The sequence below is a fragment of the Rhipicephalus microplus genome, chromosome 2 (genome assembly GCF_043290135.1).
Source record: "Rhipicephalus microplus isolate Deutch F79 chromosome 2, USDA_Rmic, whole genome shotgun sequence".
Lineage (NCBI taxonomy): Eukaryota > Metazoa > Arthropoda > Arachnida > Ixodida > Ixodidae > Rhipicephalus > Rhipicephalus microplus.
Window position 1 is genome coordinate 163234578 of NC_134701.1, and position 19631 is coordinate 163254208.

A 19631-nucleotide genomic window follows, 5' to 3' on the forward strand; every position below is an offset into this window, starting at 1 on the left:
TGCAAGCGTTGCATGGTCAGCGCAACGGAATGAGCGCTACAGTCTTTAGAATTACTTATGTATGCCTTTTCTAGTAAGAGATGCACATACAGAATATTGACATGTTGTTAGGGTGCCTCAGATATGCGTAATAATTGCTCTTTAATTGACCGTTGCACAAGTATAAATGCTGAATCTTGAGAAATATTGGTGGGCACTGCGGATGGGGTTGGCCTTTCGGAGTATCGTTTGGCCACTTTGGTACCGTTTAGGGCAACGTTAAGGGCAGACAAACAGACAAGTGTACAGACAGACAGACCAAAATTTTTGCGTCGAAGGTCCCCAAGAAAGCCTATCCTCTTTAAAACTTTTCAACAACGTTACTTAGAGCAGGTTAACATTGCAGTATTTCCACGCGTCCCTCCTGTCTCCCATAGGTACGGCTAGGCTGTAGAGCAGCTCTTTACAGCTGTTGGTTTAACTTGCTCGGTATCGAATGTTAATCTGAGGACCGCACAAGTCCCTGGCTATCACCACTAATTTAAATTTTAGTAGTCATGAGATTAAAGGGTCCTTGCATACAATGCCTAATTATATTAGACAACAACCTGTATTCATGATGTTCTTGTAGGGATGGACAGATTTCAGTTTCGAAGTGATCAGTGATATAGTCGAATAATTTCTTATTGAGTTTGAATAGTTATATCACATATTAATGAGAAAAGTAGGCACTTTTGTCATGACCCAACTATCTTGCACAATATTTTTAAGAATTACAATTAGGCATGTGTGAATGTCAAGGTGTTAGTTCAAAATTAAGTGGGAGGGGCTTTGAATTGTCGCCAAATGTGTATAGCTAGAAGGTGCAAGTTATAATTGGTGTAGTGCGTTACATCGTAAATCTCACTATACTAAGTGCATATAAGCACACACAAACGTCAACTGATAATTTGGACATGCTTGGCAATTCGTACAGTCACGCGGCACCGCTGATACAGACACCTCATAGAACTAATATGTAAAAACGACCTATATTTTGGGCAGCTGTCAGATCTGCGTTCGATGCTGTGGACTGTTTTTGAAACTGGCGCGCACACTGAATCGGCAGCCATTATTTCCTCCGGTACCCACACCATACAAAGTATGGCCTTAGAGATGGAAAAAATTATGGACCATCTTCCCAAAGGGAACCTTGATAAGACGTGAAGCAGCAGCGACGCGCAGGGCATTGACCCAATTGAAACTGGCGTCGACGCGGGTGCTGGAAGAACTGTTAGAAGCGAAACTCGGTGTAGCGTTTACTTGAGTAAACATTTGTTTGAAACGCGAAGATATGGGAGGCGGGTTGGTTTCGTATAAGTTTTGCAGATAAACGAGCCAAAAGAGTAGACAGATATAGCTGCGCGTCTACAGCTGCCGTATGTACACAGCTTCCAAATTCGAATGGCTGGCAGGCTGCGTTCGTATGGCTGCTGCAGACGCGCAACTAAATCTGTCTAGTGTTTCTACTTGACATGTGGTTGAGCGTTGCGGGCGGTGGAGAGGCTGAAGCGAGAAAGAAGTGTGTTGCGAGCAGGCGGAGGGGTTGGCAGCTGCTGCGGGTGAGGGAGAGAGTGACGTCGACATGACTTGTCACTGCTCCAACACCTGCGGCGCGACACAAGTATGCGCGGTGGGGGTGTACGGAGGGACAGTGCGACAAAGACTAGTCAGAGAGGTGCTTCGCATCCAAAACGAAAGCACACTGGTGATCTGTGAGGCTTCACTTCGGTTGCCTCGCAGCTTTGTAACAGGAAATGCTGATCTTGGAGGCAGTGCTCAATTTTGAGAGGTCGTATCAACAAAGCGAACGTTTTATGTTCCGGGTCTGGCATCCCCGCGCTCTCATCGCACTGTACTGCTATCGCCGCCATTCTGTTGTATGCGTCTGCTGTACTGCAGTCTGCTGAATTCTGCGCGCGTTTGGTTTTCTGTTGAGACTTGCTTTACTTTGCCTTCTGCTGTTCCGAAAGATACACGTTAAGGGGGTGGTGCCACCGTATTTGTGGCTTATGCGTTTTTTGCTGTTAGCATTCCAGAAAGCATGACGCACACACCAAGATTAGTTCGTTCTCGCTAAATAATATAAAATTGCCTTTTTTATGTGGATAATTTTCGGATTCGGTTTCTGGGTGCCGAATCGGTCTGTGACGTGGCAGTGTAGATGGTTTGGTCATGTGACAGGATGTGACGTATGTCACGCTGATTATCGTCTGCTCTCGCACAGACGTGCCACACAAGCACCTGAAAAACAAACGTTCTAAAACAAACGGTACATACATAGTGGAGGTCTTCAGCGGTCTCCAACTTCACTACAATAGGCATGCACATGGGAGGGTGGTAAGGGGGGGAGGCAAACACAGTCCCACGCACTGACATATAATGGAGGGCGTGCTGCATCTTGGGGGGAGGGATGAAAAGTCAGACCCATACATTGACATAATAGGGAGGGGGTGCGCCGCGACGAACCTTGTCCTCCCTGAAGGGAAGCCTGCTCCTGCCTACGCTCACTACAGATCTGGTGTGACATCGCTACAACTTTTGTTTTCCTTCCTACAGAGCTACGACAGTTCTGGATGTGCTTGTGATAGGCTTAGGTTGGTAGAAGGAGCATTTAGGTACACTTTGGAGGTGAGTTTAAATACAGTCGAAACCGGCAATAACGAAACCCCGAGAGTACGAAATCCCCGCGGCAACGAAATATTTCCGGATTCCCGGTGAACGTTCATAGAAGCCCATGTATTACATATCTCGTGGCAACGAAATGTTTTTGGACAGCGATACCGCAATAACGAATTTTCTACCACGGTGCGGGCCTTATTTTACCCTCCCGCCAAAGGTTAATCGTCGAAAATATGCTCGTATGCGTGTTATGCGCACTCAAAATTTGTAAACGTCTGCTTTTCCTGCGCTAGCGTGGGTACCGCCATTTTTGTTTACTTAAATCGGCGATGGAGTCTGTGTCTGGCAACATGCCTGGCCACACTGCAGCAGGCGATGGCAAATGATCACGCGTGCTTCACCACCACCGTGCAAGCACCACGCACGGATCGCACTTAGGCCTCACCAGATGAAGATTTGGTCAAAGGCGCTCTTGACGGCGAGAGTGGTGGCAGTGCAGTGCCTCTATCCCTGGCCAACGCCTGGGGGGAACTTCAAGCCATCGGCATCGACATCCCAGATGAACTCACCATTAATGCGTTCACTCGCGCCGATGACGACGTAGTTGTGTACGAGGAAGTGACCGACGAGGCCATTATCGAAAGCGTGCGGGAAGCTGACGACACCGAGGACCAAGAAGAGACGCTGCGGCGAAACCCAACCTGCGGGTTGTTTTGGATGCGCTGGACATCCTTCGCTCCTTCTTCGGTGCTATGACGATGACGTAGCAATGGACCACTTTTTCCAGTGCGAAGGGAGAGCTTTGAAGTTGATGCACGGCAAGGGTCGGCAAAGTAAGTTGACCGACTTCTGGCAATAAATTTTTCTTCTGCTGGCCGTATCACTGTTTTTATGTCTCACAGTCGCGGCAACAAAATGCATGCGTAAACGAAATTTTTCGGTTTCCCCGGTGATTCCGTTATTGGGGGTTTCTACTGTATATTCGAAACGTTTGGTGTGTCCACAATCGCAATCCGACCATTCGTGTGGAGTGTCCTAGCACACAGAGGAAACCCACAAGGCCTCGAAATTTGGTGGCACCACCCCTTTAAATGGCACCAACAGTGCCCTCACAGCCAGCTCCGAAGGCCGCGCTGACGACGACAAAACGCGGCAGACATACACAGCGCTAACCATGGCAAGAAAAGCTGCTTCTGCAAGTGCTCAGTGGGCACCCGCAAGTCGAAGTTGCTCGAGAGTTCAAGAATCTGACAATGCAACTGAATAGTCGGACCTGCAACCCAGCGCAACGACTTGAGTGCGAACGTTATTGACGACTTGCGTGGCTGCGGTGTGCCAATTCTGACGCTGTTTAGTTTGAAGACTTCCCAGACGATGACAGTGGCGTGTTGCCGTGTGCTGAATCGGATTGACGACGACATAATTGAGCAGGTTCTGCAACCACCAAAAAGTGATTCTAACTTCGATGACGCCGCCGCACTGTGTGCTCCAGGGCCGTCGCATGTGGACCCGTCTCAAGCCCTGGCAATTCTTTCGCTGTCCTACCTGTGGTCCTGCAGCGAGCATACAACACGGGCGGAAGTAGAGACGGACTTGGTTGCACATAAGTGGAAGTGTGCGCAGCAATGCATTGACAGCTTTTTCGGGCCAACGGGTCACTGAAGCATCACTAAAAGTATTTTTTTTCTTCTAATGCATTAATTTCTTTGGTCATTCGTTAATTCGGGCTTATGCACGTTCTCCGTTAAGTCCGAATTATTGGTTGTCGACTGACATGGCCATAAACTTAAAAAAAAAATAAAATTGAGGTGAAGGTAATATGTGCAAAGGTGATTAAAAGCTCCCAAGCCACTATCCCATGTATTTCTATGGCGGGTTTACACTGGGGTTACATGTATTCCATGCGAACCCGGTGCAGATCCGTAATGGACTACCAAAAATTCACAAGGCTGATATCTCCCTTTGACCGATTGTAGACTTCACTTCCTCTCCATGTAGAGTCCTTTCGAATTTTCTACACCGAATCTTCACCCCTCTTACCCTGAAAATCACAACTCGAGTCCGTGAACCTGGAGAAGAACCTGGTCTTGTTTGACGTCGTTTCTTTGTTCACCGATGTGCCAGTACCCTTAGCGGTATCTTCTGCTGTGCAGTGCTTGAAGGTTACACAAGCCTAAGTGAAAGGATTTCCTTAGCTGTTGACGAGCTCTGCCGTCTACTGGAATTCTACTTGTCTACTACGTACTTTTCTCCCGCAAAGAAACTATTTTTAGGCAGAACAGTGGAACCGCAATGGGAGTCTCCATCTCAATCACAGTGGCAAGCCTGACCACGGAGCATATAGAAGGGAAAGCACTCAGCTCCTTTATGCCGTGACCCAAGCTCTTTCTTGTTATATGGCTGATCATTCTTGTGTCATGAAGACATCTGAAATTAAAAACTTCGGGCAGCGCTTGAATTACGTACACCCGGCCATACAGCTCGCGGCCGAGTGTGAAATTTGCCGCAGCGTGCCCCTTCTTGATGTCCAGGTGGCAAGCAAGGGCAATGGCTTGGAGTTCTGCATTCACAGGAAATAGACGCACATTGGCTGTTACCTTCTACATGATTCATCATATCCCGCCAGCTACAAGGCCTCGGTTGTGACCATGTTACTTCAGAGAGTGAAAAACTTGCATTTCACTGACACGGAGGTCAGAAAAGAAGAGGCTCACGTAATTGCGGACCTCGCAAATCGCAATCAGCATTAATTTGCAGTTCTCCAAAACGCGTATCGGCCCCATACCTCCAACGAACCAGGGAGGCATTTGCCCGGATATTCAAAAAATAAAGGGTGCACATCGCACACATGCCTTCATGCACGCTGGGCCGCCTTCTCGGCTGCCTGAAAAACCAGCCAACAATTGACAAGACTTTCCGGATCGTTTACAAATCCGGTGTGCCGAGCGCCCTTCTTCATATATTGGCGAGACAAAAAAACCCACCTGAACGACTCAAACAACACGGCAAAGACTTCAGGAAGCTGAACATTGTCAAACGTTTCACCATAAGATAAATTTCAACGAAACAACTATCCTGGAAAGGGAGACTACTACACTGAAACCTCGCTAAAGCAAATTTGGATATAACGAAGTAAGTGAAGAATACCTTTGTCATGAATACAGTGTTACAAATAATTGCTTCTAATGAATTTTTGAATATAAAGAACTATTTTCGAGTCAAATGTGACTTTGTTATACAGTTAAAGCTGCTTATAACAAACCTCTATATAACAAATTCCTCGATATAACGAAGTTTTTCTATTTCCCACCGTCGCTCCATAGAAGCACGTTTTTTTGTATTTGTTACTTCTATGTAACAAAGCAACAGCGGGAGACAACGTTGATATAACAAATTTGCCCCGTGGAAAATTTAGGAATTTCACTCTGTATTTTGTCATTTTGGTACAAGCACGCATCTTTCGCGGCTGCCCCGCCGCCGACCAAGCGCGAAGCGGCGGCGGCGGGCACGCGGGCTGCGTCGGCGTGAGCGGGCCTGCACTGGTGGGCCTGCTGCGTTGGCGGGCCTGCACCCCATGGGCCTGCTTTGCCGCCGTTCTCGCCGCCGGTTGTGTGTGTGTGTGAGTGTCCCCCCCCCCCCACTTCAGAAAAGAGAAAAGAAACTGCTTTTGCGCGTTGGCAGTGCGACCCTTTCAGGTAGCATCACATATGTGGGGTTGCACAGCATATGGAGTGTGCCTTGCTGAACAGTTTTCCGCGGTATCCGTGTGTGTGTCGTTCGCTCTTCGTTTTCGACACCGAGCGCGCCTGCATAGTTTCATTGCACCTGCATGGTGTGGCCCTTGACAACGTTCAGCTTTGCTTTCTCTTTTTTATGGCTAAAGCAATTATGTATATGGACAGTCTCGGCTGGGTTTTTGCCGTTGCCGTCATTTATTGTATATGTATACGTATCTCTATATATGAAAACTAAAAAAAAAAACGCCACCCGCGCTAGGCAATAAGCTCGTCACGGTGCGCCGATGCACGCTTATATTCCACACGTACTTTGCCCGGAAATATTCTTCGGTGGGAAAAATCGCGTGTCTTCGATTTTGACTGGAACGATTGCGTTTAGTTGCCGTGTACACAAAGATCACTTCGCTCGCTGGACAGGCGCCGTTTGCGAAAAGGGTGCGCTTTTTAAACACAGCGTAGTAACGACTAAGGCATTTGGTAGTTCGCACTCATTACATCTTGTGCCTTGTTTTTGTTTAAACAGTGGTTTAAGTGTCGAGCGGTAAACGTGGTTAGTTTGGTGTCGTATTGTGTATGTTTTTTTCATGCGTCATTTGTGCGTGAGCAGCACGCTGCACATTTCGATCTGCTTGCCGTTCTAAGCATTACATTTCAAGTTGTTATCCAATGCATTGCTTCGCACTTGCGGCCAAACTGTGACATTTCTTAATTTCGGACAACCGTGTCCTCATCATCAAGGGAATGTCAGATTAGGCGCTGATGGAAACTCGAGACCACAGTGGCGACATATTTTCGGAGGTCTACTCGTCACGCGCTTTCTTTTTGCGTCGCGCCGCGAGTTCGCAGGCTGGTAGCTGCCACAATTAGCCGATTAGTTCCGGCAACACGGTGGCGCATTCGATGCAATGCAATGATTGTGATTGCAAAAAATTGTAATGTTATAAGAAGTAAGGCAACTTTTTTGGTTTCCATATCGCGCAACTCCCACACACACACACACACACACAAAAAACGCTGGTGTGAGCACTCCAGGAAGAAGTGCTCTTTTCAAACAGTCCCTTCGCCTTGAAATTGCACTGATCGCAACCGCCCTTAAAATCCAAGTTCATTATTGCTGCTCAAGCAATCCCCCCCCCCTCTCCACATTGTTTCATGCACGTTCAAGACGGGTGGTTTACTTTCTGTTTGAGCATTCAGCGGCAGTTCTAACAACATGCGGGAGATGTTATACACTTTTCAGGTGGTAGGGATGGGCCAACTTATTTGGTCTTTGTTCCAGCAGCGCTCGTGCTCACCCGCCCTTGAAAGTTACGCTGCGTGGGGGCATATGTATTATCAATTTGGACTTGTTACGGAACATGGCGGCGACGGCAAAAACCCGCCGAGAGTGTCCATATCGCTACGTAGCTATCGCATGAATGGTGAACCATTCTGCGATCAGAAGACGACGAAGAGGACTGGTTTGCTCGCTCTGTGTGCTGCGCTCTGATTTTATCGGTGTAAATACACTGCCAAACAGTCACGTCCCATCTCATTTTACGTAACGTATTTGTGGTGGACTTGCTGGTCCTTCCCTGTACCCATCACAAAGCTCCGCAGCGGCCGCATCATCACGGGTCCTACCGTGTCACAGGTTCAAGGTACATCGTTTTCACCACCCGCCTCTTCTGTGACTCCTACCCACGTTGTCCTACCTCCTGCTCGTGATCCTGGCGTATTTTCCAGACAGGATAGCCTTGACGTTGACAAGTGGCTGAACGTGTATGAACGAATCAGCGCCAGCTATAGGTGGGACCCAACACTCATGCTTGCCAACGTGCTTTTTTACCTTGATGGCCCTCCGCTGGTGTGGTTCGAGACGCACGAAACCGACATTACCAGCTGGGACACTTTCAAGGAGAAGATCCGTGACCTTTTTTTGGAACACCGCTGCACGACAGATAACTGCGCAAAATCAGTTGGCTACTCGGGCACAGACGTCTACCGAATCCTACGTTGCGTATATTCACGACGTCATCGCCCTTTGCTGCCAGGTTGACAAGCACATTCCCGAGCCTGAGAAGGTATCGAATGTGCTTAAAGGCATCGCCGACGATGCCTTCAACCTGCTTGTATACAATAACGTCACCACCATCGACGAAATCACCAAAGAGTGCCGGCGGTTTGAATACGCCAAGAGCCGCCGTGTTAAGCAGAGATTCACACGACTGCCCAACACGGCCGCAACTTCATCGTGTGAAGCCGCTTGCCAACCACCCACCTATGACCACGTCACCCGAATGGTTCGTCGGGAGCTTGAAGCTGCCTGTTCAGCTCCCATTCAACAGCCTGTTTGTACAACTCAAGCCACTGACCCGTCACACCCGTCGGTAGCCTTAGTTCAAGCTGTGGTTAGGCAGGAGTTCGCTAATCTCGGTCTTCCATCAGCGTGTCCTATGACTCATCCTGAAGTACGCCCATACCCCTCAGGTAACGCTCACCGATCTCCTCCATCATTGCCCTTCCGGAACCCTATGCAATGGTGAACCCCTGACGACCAGCCAATCTGCTTTTCCTGTCATCAACCTGGACATATTTCTCGTTATTGCCGTCACTGCTGGTCCAACCCACCACGTCAGGGGTACCCTACTTATATGCGGCCTACCAATTCTGGAAGTCCAGCCGCTACACCATCCAACTTTTACTCGCCGCCTCCTCACGAGCCTCTCCCCACTGACGCCCCTTCTTCCGGTTGCCGCTACTCCCTCTCCCTGTCGCCGCTACGCCGCCAGTCCCACTCCACGACACCACCGATACTTGCACATTGTGGTAGGGTTGACAGGCGGGCTAGTTGGTAGAAATTCATAATGGAATAATTGGAAGCGCAAACCAACGGGACACAAGAGGAGAGACAAACAAGCGCAGACTGAGACAAACAAGCGCAGACCTCAGTCTGCGCTTGTTTGTCTCTCCTCTTGTGTCCCGTCGGTGGTTTGCGCTTCCAATTATTCCATCATGAACTTGCACATTGTGACCCAAATGCTCCTACAGAAGTGCGGACAGATGCTAGCGGTCACGAAATCGGCGCAGTTTTGGCCCAAACTCAGCGGGGCCCTGATCGTGTAATTGCATACGCAAGTCGTCTCCTTTCAAAGTTGGAGTGTAACTACTCTATAACAGAACGAGAATGCCTTGCCCGTGTCTGGGCAGTTTCGAAATTTCACCCCTACTTGTATGGCCGTCCGTTCCTTGTCGTCACAGATCATCACGCCCTCTTTCTTCATTGAAGGACTCTTCTAGACGACTTGGTCGTTGGGTGTTGCGTCTTCAGGAGTACTCCTACTCAGTTGCCTACAAGTCTGGACGCCTCCATCTGAATGCCGACTGCTTGTCCCGTTACCCTGTTGACCAACCAGACGAATCGGTCGGCGAGCTTGGCCCCAGCGTCATGTCCATGTCTAAATTTCGTCAGATTGGTGACGAACAGCGTCGTGGTTCTTCCTTGCGGTCACTTATTGCCCGCCTGAAATCTGACCCTAACGACGTGTCACTCCGCCTGCTCGTTCTCCTAAATGGCATGCTGTACCGTCGTAGCATCGAGCCAGATGGCCCTGAGCTACTTCTAGTCGTGTCTAACCATCTCCGTTCAGCGGTCCTGCATGAGCTTCACGAAGAACCAACTGCCGGCCACTTGGGTGTATCTCGCACGTATGACCGCGTCCGGCGCCGCTTCTTTTGGCGTGGTCTCGCGCGGTCGGTTCGACGCTACATGGCCTCCTGTGATAAATGCCAACTTCGAGAACGACCTGCCACACACACTGCTGGACTCCTTCACCCGATCTCCATCCCTACCGAACCTTTCTTCCATGTTGGTGTAGACCTCGTCGAACCGTTCCCTGAATCAAACTCTGGGAACAAGTGGGTCGCTGTTGCTATAGACCATGCGACCAGGTTTGCCATCACCAGAGCGCTCCCCACCAGCATTGCTACTGACGTTGCCGACTTTTTGCTCCACGATGTAATTCTACATCACGGTGCTCCTCGGCAATTGCTCACTGATTGTGGACGCGCATTTTTGTCACGTGTACTCGACGACCTTGTGCGCTCTTCCTCAACGCAACACAAACTGACCACTTCCTGCCATCCTCAAACAAATGGCCTTACCGAGCACCTGAATCGCTCTCTCACGAACATGCTCTCAATGTATGTCTCATCTGACTACCATGACTGGGATCTAGCTCTATCTCACGTGATGTTTGCCTATAATTCATCTTGTCATGATACAGCATGTTATTCACTTTTTTACATGCTCCATGGCCGTAATCCGACCTTACCACTGGACACCCTACTACCGACTACTACACCTCCTCCGAGCGAATATGCACGTGATGCTATCGCTCGTGCCGACCACGCACGTCAGATTGCCCGCTCTAGGCTGTTGGCTTCATAAGCAACCCAGAAGGCTCTCTAGGACAGCAAGCATGTCAACGTTGACTTCTCACCTGGTTCTCTGGTTCTTCTCTGGTACCCAGTTCGTCGTTTTGGATTGTCAGAGAAGTTGCTATCCCCGTACAAGGGACCTTACTGTATCATACGACGGATAACGGACAATACCTATGAGGTCATTCCAGTCTCCGGGACCAACCTGTCTGCAAACAACCCCAGTGACGTAGTATATGTGAGTAGGTTCAAACCATACCACCCTCCTTCTGAAGAACTCGTATAAAGTGCACCGAGTTGGTGCTTTTACAACCGGGGTGTAATGCTACATAGCTATCGCATGAAGGGTGAACCATTCTGTGATCAGAAGACGACGAAGAGGATCTGTGTGCTGTGCTCCGATTTTATCGGTGTAAATACACTGCCAAATAGTCACATCCTGTCTCATTTTACGTAACAATAGAATTGGTATCGCAATAATAATGCAGCTCTCTACTGTAAAATAAGTGTTTTGGGATAGCTCTGCCTTCAGTCCCCCTTTTGTTTAATTTGCATGTTTATTTTCCAAATTTTTGTACCGAACCTGCATATAACGAATTTTTCGAGAATTAATCAATTTCGTTATATCCAGGTTTAACTGTAATAAGAGTCGAGTGTACAGCGAGCGGCCCAAAACATCAATCGTTCCGTCAACCCCCCCTCCTGGTGTACGTACACGGGCCGCACTTAGCAGCAAAACGTGGGACCATTAACCGCCGCGTGATTGCTTTCAAAACGCCGCCGAAATGTCGCCTCAGTCCTCCCTGAGGACGGGAGCAAGTCGGTTCGAAACCTCTGGTTTTTACTTGTTTTCACGTATTTTACTTTGGTTGGACTTAAAATAGTTTTCTGAGATCAATGGGAATTCCTCTAAATATTCAGAAAGCCAACGATCGGGGCAATCTATGACAGTATTAGAAAAAAATTTTTTTAATGGTTATAGGATTCATTTAAGTGTAAAGTATTGCCATGAAAATGTCAAAATTAATTTTGATAATGAAATGAGGGGGAACGTGCTCAGATCCCTGTAAATTGCAAACTTCGCTTGGTCCCACACGGAACCAAAAGTTACCTTAATTTGCAAAATTTTTCTCAAGTCGGCAGCAACGAGTGTTCTAGAAAAAAATATAAAAAAGGTTTAGTGAAAGACCTCAATATCGGACACATTATGTTTGATAATAGTTGATGCAGTTACTAAATGTTTTAGAAATGCTAGAATGTATCGGCAAGGACAACGCGGAGAATGGCCTTGCTTGCAAGTGTGCCAGTCAGATGTGGTCCACTGCAGCAACAAAGGTCGAGACATTCAGAATGGCCGAATAAAAACGAAGGGGAACGTGTCAGTTATTTTGAAATATATTTAATGAAATACACGAGGCAGGTAGCCTTTTGGTGAGTTATCCAAAAGAATTGGTCGTATAGGCCCGATGGATGTAAGTGTCGCACCCTACCAAGATTCTGAAAGAAAAAAGGGGGGATCTGATGTGAATAAATGCAGTAAAATTTCCTATGCAGTGTTGCACAGGTCGGCCGCTTTGTCTGCCTCGTTGTCTTTAAAGGGACCCTGCAACACTTTCTGAGCATGGTCAAAAAACGCTGCCGGTTGGTAGTATAGGCTCCCAACAGCATGCGAGCCAAATAATACAGCGCAGCACGCGGCCTGGAATTCATAATAAATTATCAAAGTTAGCTAAAAATTGCTTTCTCTTCTTTCGACAAATCACGGGATATATCCAAAAATCACACGTAGCAAGCCCATCTATCAGCCATTGGCTGATTTGAACATGGCGCACTCGCTCCTTACAGAGATCGCCGCGGGAGGTCGCTACTTGTCCAAACGTGCACGCACGATCACACTGAAAAAGCTCTGCATTCGAAGAAATAAAAAGAAAAAAATTCGGCACATCCCACATACCTGGGAATCGGCATTATGCGAAGCAAGCGGAGGGAAAGTGACCGTGTTACAATTTTTCTGTTGAGCGACACACCACGAAATGACACTAAATATATGTACAAATGTTGCACGCACAGACATATGTTGAAGAGTTGCAGATGTTTATATAACCATTCGTTTATACTTGCGCAAGGATGCCAACTCGAACATGCATATTAGCAACACCAGAAGCTGATATGAAGCGGTGATGGTCACGAGCACTCTGGACACTGCTACATAAATCAACTTCAGCGCATGGCAACTAACCAAAGTTGGTGTTAACCCGACGTGACGGCTGTATCAAAGGAGCACATATTGTTTATAATGTATACAAAATTGCGTAGGCAGCACTGAAACCACAATTGACGTTTCACGAAGATTAGCGTCTATTCGAAAAGTAATTCTGAGATCTGGCGTAGCTCTGCGGTAAAATACTTCATTGCCAATAGGATGCTTGGGCTTGATTCCAGTGAGGACCCTGACATTTATTCTTTGCATTAGTCGGGTCAACGCTACCGACGTCAGGTATTTCTTAACGCCCGCGCGTTCAAATCGCCCATGTGTGTTCTCATCGTTCCTGGGTAGATACTAAGTGTCAATCACCTGTGGCACATACCCGTATACGAGTGGCACATACCCGCCCGTGGGTATGTGCCATTGTTTGACGGGAAGTGTTTGACGATGTATGCGACGAGATTTTGACATTATTCATGTCTTGACCAGCGCATCATATTCGTCAAACCAGCTTACCATCCCACGCTAATTTTAGTTCACGCCAATTTGACGGGGTGACCATGAGAGCACCGAAATGTAAGCGGCTAGATAGATAGATACGCTCAAAGTCGCCGAAGTTCGCTAAAAAATGCTTCGCATTTCAAAAGTGCTCAAGGTCATGAGGCGCACGTGACGTTTCTCTGTGGCCCTGCCATCCCTCCTTGCTTAGCTTCCAGCACTTTCATCGGGACAAGTGAAGAGAGAATGTGTTGGCTGCGTGTGACAATTCTTTGTAACTCCGCTCGCACAAGATGGATTCTTAAAATTTTTGTGGCGTTGAATTTATGAGACAATAAGCTCTTCCAGCGAATTCATTCCACGGTTACTTGAAAAAGTGTTTCAGGGCCCCTTTAACTTGCTACAAATTCTTACTCATGTGAAATTCTCTGCTGTTTTTTCAGCTGACGACCTTCCAGGCACAGAAGAGGAAGACAAGGGCATTGACCTCGCTTGCTGCACCGATACCCGCATGCCTGAAGAAGCTGAGCAACGTATGCACTTGGCAAATATTTTTATAATCCTTCACCTTATGTTGATTAGTATAGTGGTGTCGACCGTTCATTCGGGCATGCTTGCGGTCGGGTCTCGCGGAGAGCCGCTCTCGAAACAAAAGGACACAGTTGAAGCTGCAATGCTAGGAACTCGAGGACCTATCTTAAAATTACATTTTAATTAGACTTGTGGGAATATTGTAATGCTTCAAATATTCAAACAAGTATTATGTATTCGAATTAGTTTCGATTCATATTTAAATTGTTGAAAATTTTCAGCTACATTCAAACCTCATTATAACGAAGTTGAAGGGGAGCCACAAATATTTTGTTATATCGATTATTTCGTTATCTCGACTATAACAGTTTGTGGCAATGTATGCTCAGATGGGCGCACGCCTATAAGCATGCAAAGAAGGAAACCGCCTCACGGCCCGATGTACTGCTACGCGACCACACGTGCGACGGAAAATGAACACAGTCGAATCTCATTAATCCGAATTGGCTTAATTCAAACTTCCCGCTAATTCGAACTTACGCTGAGGTCCCATCAAAGCTATGTGTATTCCAGTGGGCGAAAACGCCTTGTAATTCGAACGCGCAAGCACTTGTGGCGGTTAATTCGAACATACCGCGTTCCGAAAATGCTCTCAGCACCATGCCCAATCCCATAGCGGCACCTCTTAAGGCTGCGCACGAAGGAGGAAAAGAAGAAAAAGGAAGAAAAGACTGTGGCGGATTGTTTGCTCTCTTTCAAATGCCGGTCTGGGACACGCCTGTGCCACGCTTCTCCCCTTTCTGTCTCCGCACGTAGAGACCCTTCTCCTTTCAAGGCCGCATGTGGAGAGAGAGAGAGAGAGAACAAAAAGAAAGCTGTCGTGGAGAGTCCTCCTTAACCAGTGCAGAGGGTAGTAGCGGAGACGCAGTTGTTGCCGTCGCCTTCAGAGGGAAATCGCTTTGCACCGCAGCGCCGCTTCTCAGTCATGTGACCCGCTGAGCGCTTCCTCAATCCTCTCCGTAGGCTGTGTGAGAAGGACGACTCTCTCGGCCGCGCGTGGCGTAGTTGTGAGGTCGGCGCGGGAGTTTTGAAAGAGCCGCGCCGAACGAGCGTCAAGCTCCGCAGAAAACGATACACTTAACACACTACAGTTGGTTTTTTTTTAGACTATTTGATAGACTAATTTAGTTTGTTATACCCATTTACTAGTCGATCTTACTTCATTACATTAAGGCTCAAAATGCGTGGTTATCAATGGAGCTTTCAAGGGGAATTTCATTTACTTCATTATATCCATTTTTTAGTTATATCCCATTATGTTATGACTGAGGTTTGAGTGTATTCGAAATTAACGAATAGGTGCTGCCAAGCGCCACTTCAATGTTAAAGGAACATAATACTCTCACATCGATTCATCAAAATTTTGGTATACCAGCTTTTATGCTGCAAATATAGTAAACAATAAAACGTTATGTATCTCGCAGGTTATCACTTGCATCCTACCAAAAGCCAAATACTACTACTGCTCAAAGTTGTTACCACTTTATTTGAACTTTTTATAAAAAGAATGGCTTTTGCACAGGTCTTGTTGGAATTTTTAAACAATATTGTGCAGGTTAGTTGGGTCATGAATATTCTGAAGGTTAGTTGGGTCATTAATATACCAATTTTTCTTTATAATATGTGATAAATACTATTTGAATTCAATTCGAAATTTTTTTTACCAAAATCACTACAGTCGAGCCCACGTATAGCGACCTCACTTGAGACAAACTTTCACTTGAAACGAACAATATCTGCGTGACCGTGAAAATATACATTGTTTCAATGACACAAAATTGCACTTACAACGAACGTCTCCGAGCGCCGCCGATCGGTTACAAAGAATAGAGTTGGCGCTCTGCCGACTTCCAGGGAAACCACTTTCGACCATCGATCAGGCATCGGCGAGGTGCCCATAGATTCTTATTGTTAAACGCCGACCCTGCCTCCATGCCCCTCTAGTTGCCGCTCTTGCCGACCGCTTTTTGTTATGTATTCCTCCGTCCTTTGACTCCCCGCTACTCTGAGCACCCCGCATTGCCAGACGCGGCCCGTGTTTTCACACTGCTAACGATCTTTCGAAGACCGGTCGACCATCTCCCCTATTTTTAATCGCTGGTACTGTCGTTGGCGTCGTTGGCGTCGCCGGCCTGGAGTGACCTGACCATTTGCCAACTTCATCTGTATCCGATCATCTGCATCTTGCTTATCATATCGTTCTAGTGCACGCACTACACTACCCGATTCCCTCTGAAATGCACGATTCGTTTCGTATTTACCATCATTTCTTGCTCACTTTGCACTCGGCTCAGCATGCCCGCCGCATGTCCATGGAAGCGTAACAGCGGCAGTTTATTTGCGTGGAAAGAATCGCAAAATATCGAAGTCGGTGATGTCACGCAAACTCGCCGGCGCAACAAAACGATTACTTGACTACGGCCGCTGATTTTTTAAGCATTGCCATGCGCGCCGATCCAGGTGGCCGTGCTTAGATCATTGTGCGCGTAGGCCCATGTCAAGTTTTTCTACACGTGAGTTGCGCGTTTCGGGGATCTTTCAAGCAAGCTACCTGACCTGTCTCCTTTTCGCGTGTTTTGGTTTTTAAGGTCGCTTTCCCGCCGTATCCTCCTCTCTCTTCACTCTACTGCAACTCATTGCCCTTCTCTCGCAAATCTGCTCTGCTCTCTTGACCGCAATTCCTTCGGCCGTCTCCACAGCTTCGCGACGCCAGCCACGCTGGCTCAAATTAGTTTCATTTTCTGACTAGAAACGGGCCTAGAGCTGTTTTACGCATTCTGGCATGTGTGTCGCGTGTGCGCGTCTTGCTCACTCTTGGTGTGCGTGTGTGGTCAGGATGGCAGACTGGAGGACTTGCACGTTTTTTCCTGCCACTCCACAAAACGTTGAAAGCGTGACCGGTTGGCTTGGGCCTAATTCGCGCGTTAGGCGCCGCATCGCGGAGCTATGAGCGCTTGTTCAGCTCATATGCTCTATGAGCGTTTGCTCATATGAACGCTTGCTCATAGTTGTTGACCACCTGGCAGCCAACTTGCCGCTTCGGGCATCCTGGTATTCAGCTGTGGAGATGGTGACTATTTCGTGGACGGCGGTGACGGTTACATGCGTGCGGAACCGTTTTCACGCGGCCGACTTCGTGGACGTCGGGCCCGATGCCGAGCCTGTTGCTTCTGAACAGGAGCACTGCAGCAGCGATTTGTGGCCGCGCGTCGTTGACTCCGACCTGAAAGAGTGGGTGGGAAATCTGTTGCGATTGTTTCATTACGTCCAATGATGATGCCGACACCACGGGAACGTGCACGGATTAGGGCATTGTGAATGAAGTATGCGGCGAGAGCGTTTTTGGAGGAATCGGATTGCGAGAACGACAAAACTTTGGAGCCAGTGCCTCATGCAGCTTATGACACTGGCCTCGGCAAAGAGCACGCTGCCGTTTGAAATAAACTCAAGACCGCCCTTATCGCTCCTGCTCTTCGAAACATGTGCATCACAGACATTTTTGGGCCAAAAATTTGTGTTTTCACTTGCAACTTTTTTAAAAGCTGAGTTTTATTTAGTACGAACTTCAAGATAATGCGAACGGATGCCGCGTCAGGCGCAGGTTTGTTCTAAGTGGGCTCGACTGTACAGTGAAAACTCGTTAAACAGTAGTTGGCCGGAGCTCGGAAAAAGTACGTACTAAATGGTAGTACTGCTTAACTGAAATAGCGTCAGGTCGCTCACTTACCTGTCAAAAAAAAGAAACCTTTAGGGAGTGCGATGAAAGAACAAAAAACGTGCAGTAATTTATTAACTTCGCGTGACAAAGTCTGTAATTTTTATTTGATGATGGGGGCGGCCTAGCAGCAACGACAGCGGCCTCAAACTCACTTATTCTGTGAGCCAGCTTTTTTGCCAGCCCCCACTTCTCGGCAAATACCCGCATGACGCTGGCGCAATCCGCAGCTTCGGTCACTGTCGGACCTGGATCACCCGTGTTGTCGCTTTCCATGTTGTCGCTTTCCATGTCGTCCTCATCACTATCATTTTTGCGAAACTTCGACAACCGAGGCAACAATGGCTTCGTCAGACATGTCCGAAGATGTCTGCACATCGCTGTCTGCGTCTCTGAAGTCGGAGAAGGAAATGCCTTCCGTAACGGCCTGGCGCTCCAGCACTTCAGCTAGCAGAGTTCTGCAAGCTTCGTCTACGATGTCCAAAGTCTGGTCTATGGTGTCACTGGCGCCATCTGCCTCGCCCGCACACACACTGAAGCCAGCACGCTTGAAGCAATTTTGAACTGTCGTTGCTTCAACCTGCCGCCACGAGTATTCGAGCAGGTGAATTGCTCCAATCAGGTCGATGAAAAATAATTTGCCACATTCAATCGCGAGAAGAAATCTGCGCAGCAGATTCTTCTTGTAGAGCTGTTTTACAGCTCGAATGATGCCTTGGTCGAAGGGCTGGGCAATCGCTGTTGTGTTTGGTGGCAGAAACGCCAACTTCACAGCCGTCAGGTTGTCCAGGGCAACATGCGTCGAAGCGTTGTCTAAAATAATAACAACTCTTTTGTTCTTAGCTGCAAAACGACGATCGATGAGGCGCACATACTCTTCAAAGAGTTTTGCCGTCATCCATGCTTTGGTGTTGCTGCGATAGATGACCCCTGATGGCAACCGGGCACCTTTAAAACATCTAGGCTTCGCCGACTTTCCAATCACGAGGAGCGGAGTATTGTCGGTTCCAGTCATGTTTACGCAAAACGCCACTGATATTCTGTCTTTTGCATGCTTGCCGCCGGTGCACGTCTTGCCTTTGAACGCAAGCGTTTTGTCTGGTAGCAGCTTAAAAAATAGCTCTGATTCATCCATATTAAAGATGTCATCAGGTGCGTAGTCTTCCAAGATGTTCTTCAGCTCACCATTTTGCCACTGCTCCGCGTCATCCACGTCAGCAGCAGCACCTTCTCCCAAAACAGTCTTCGTGGTAATGCCGTGCCTGGCCTTAAATCTGGCCAGCCAGCCATTGCTGCACACGAAGTTGTCATGGTTGAGCTGCGAAGCAGAAATCAGGGCCTTCTTCACGAGCAGGGGTCCACTGATAGACAGATTTTTTGACCGTGCAGCTTTTAGCCACTTCAGCAGCGCCTCCTCTACATCCGAAAACGCCCAACCGTGTAGCTGGCACCTTTTCGCAGTTGCAGCAGCACTGCCGAGCAACTTCTCTCTGGAATTCCAAATTCCACACACCGTGGTTAACGGCAGGTCCTTTTTGCGTGCCAGCGCCGATTTGTTTGTGCCACTTTCAATAGCACGAATTATGTCCAATTTCTCCTCTATTGTCAGCACTCTATGCTTTTGTCCCAGCTTTGGCATGACGCAAGTATGAAGCAGCACAAGCACACATACACAACACGTGAAAAACGACCTGAGAGCTGTACGGCACGGATCAACCAGAGAACACCATTGCACGGCGCCAAAGGAACAAACAAAGCAAAGCAAGCGCACACCGTGTTTGCGTGTTTGTGCAAAGCGCCATCGGGTGGGCAACACCAGAAGCCT

At 47.9% G+C, this 19631-nt stretch overlaps 1 protein-coding gene across 3 annotated transcripts in view; it reads left to right on the forward strand.

Moving 5' to 3' along the window:
* Positions 1-19631, forward strand: part of LOC119170601 (condensin-2 complex subunit H2) — a 105580-nt gene that overhangs the window by 68797 nt on the left and 17152 nt on the right. For all 3 annotated transcript variants that reach the window (XM_037421817.2, XM_037421819.2, XM_037421818.2), the window contains exon 13: positions 13944-14033. In XM_037421817.2, coding sequence (XP_037277714.2) covers positions 13944-14033 — 90 coding nt within the window. The remainder of the gene's footprint in view (positions 1-13943; positions 14034-19631) is intronic.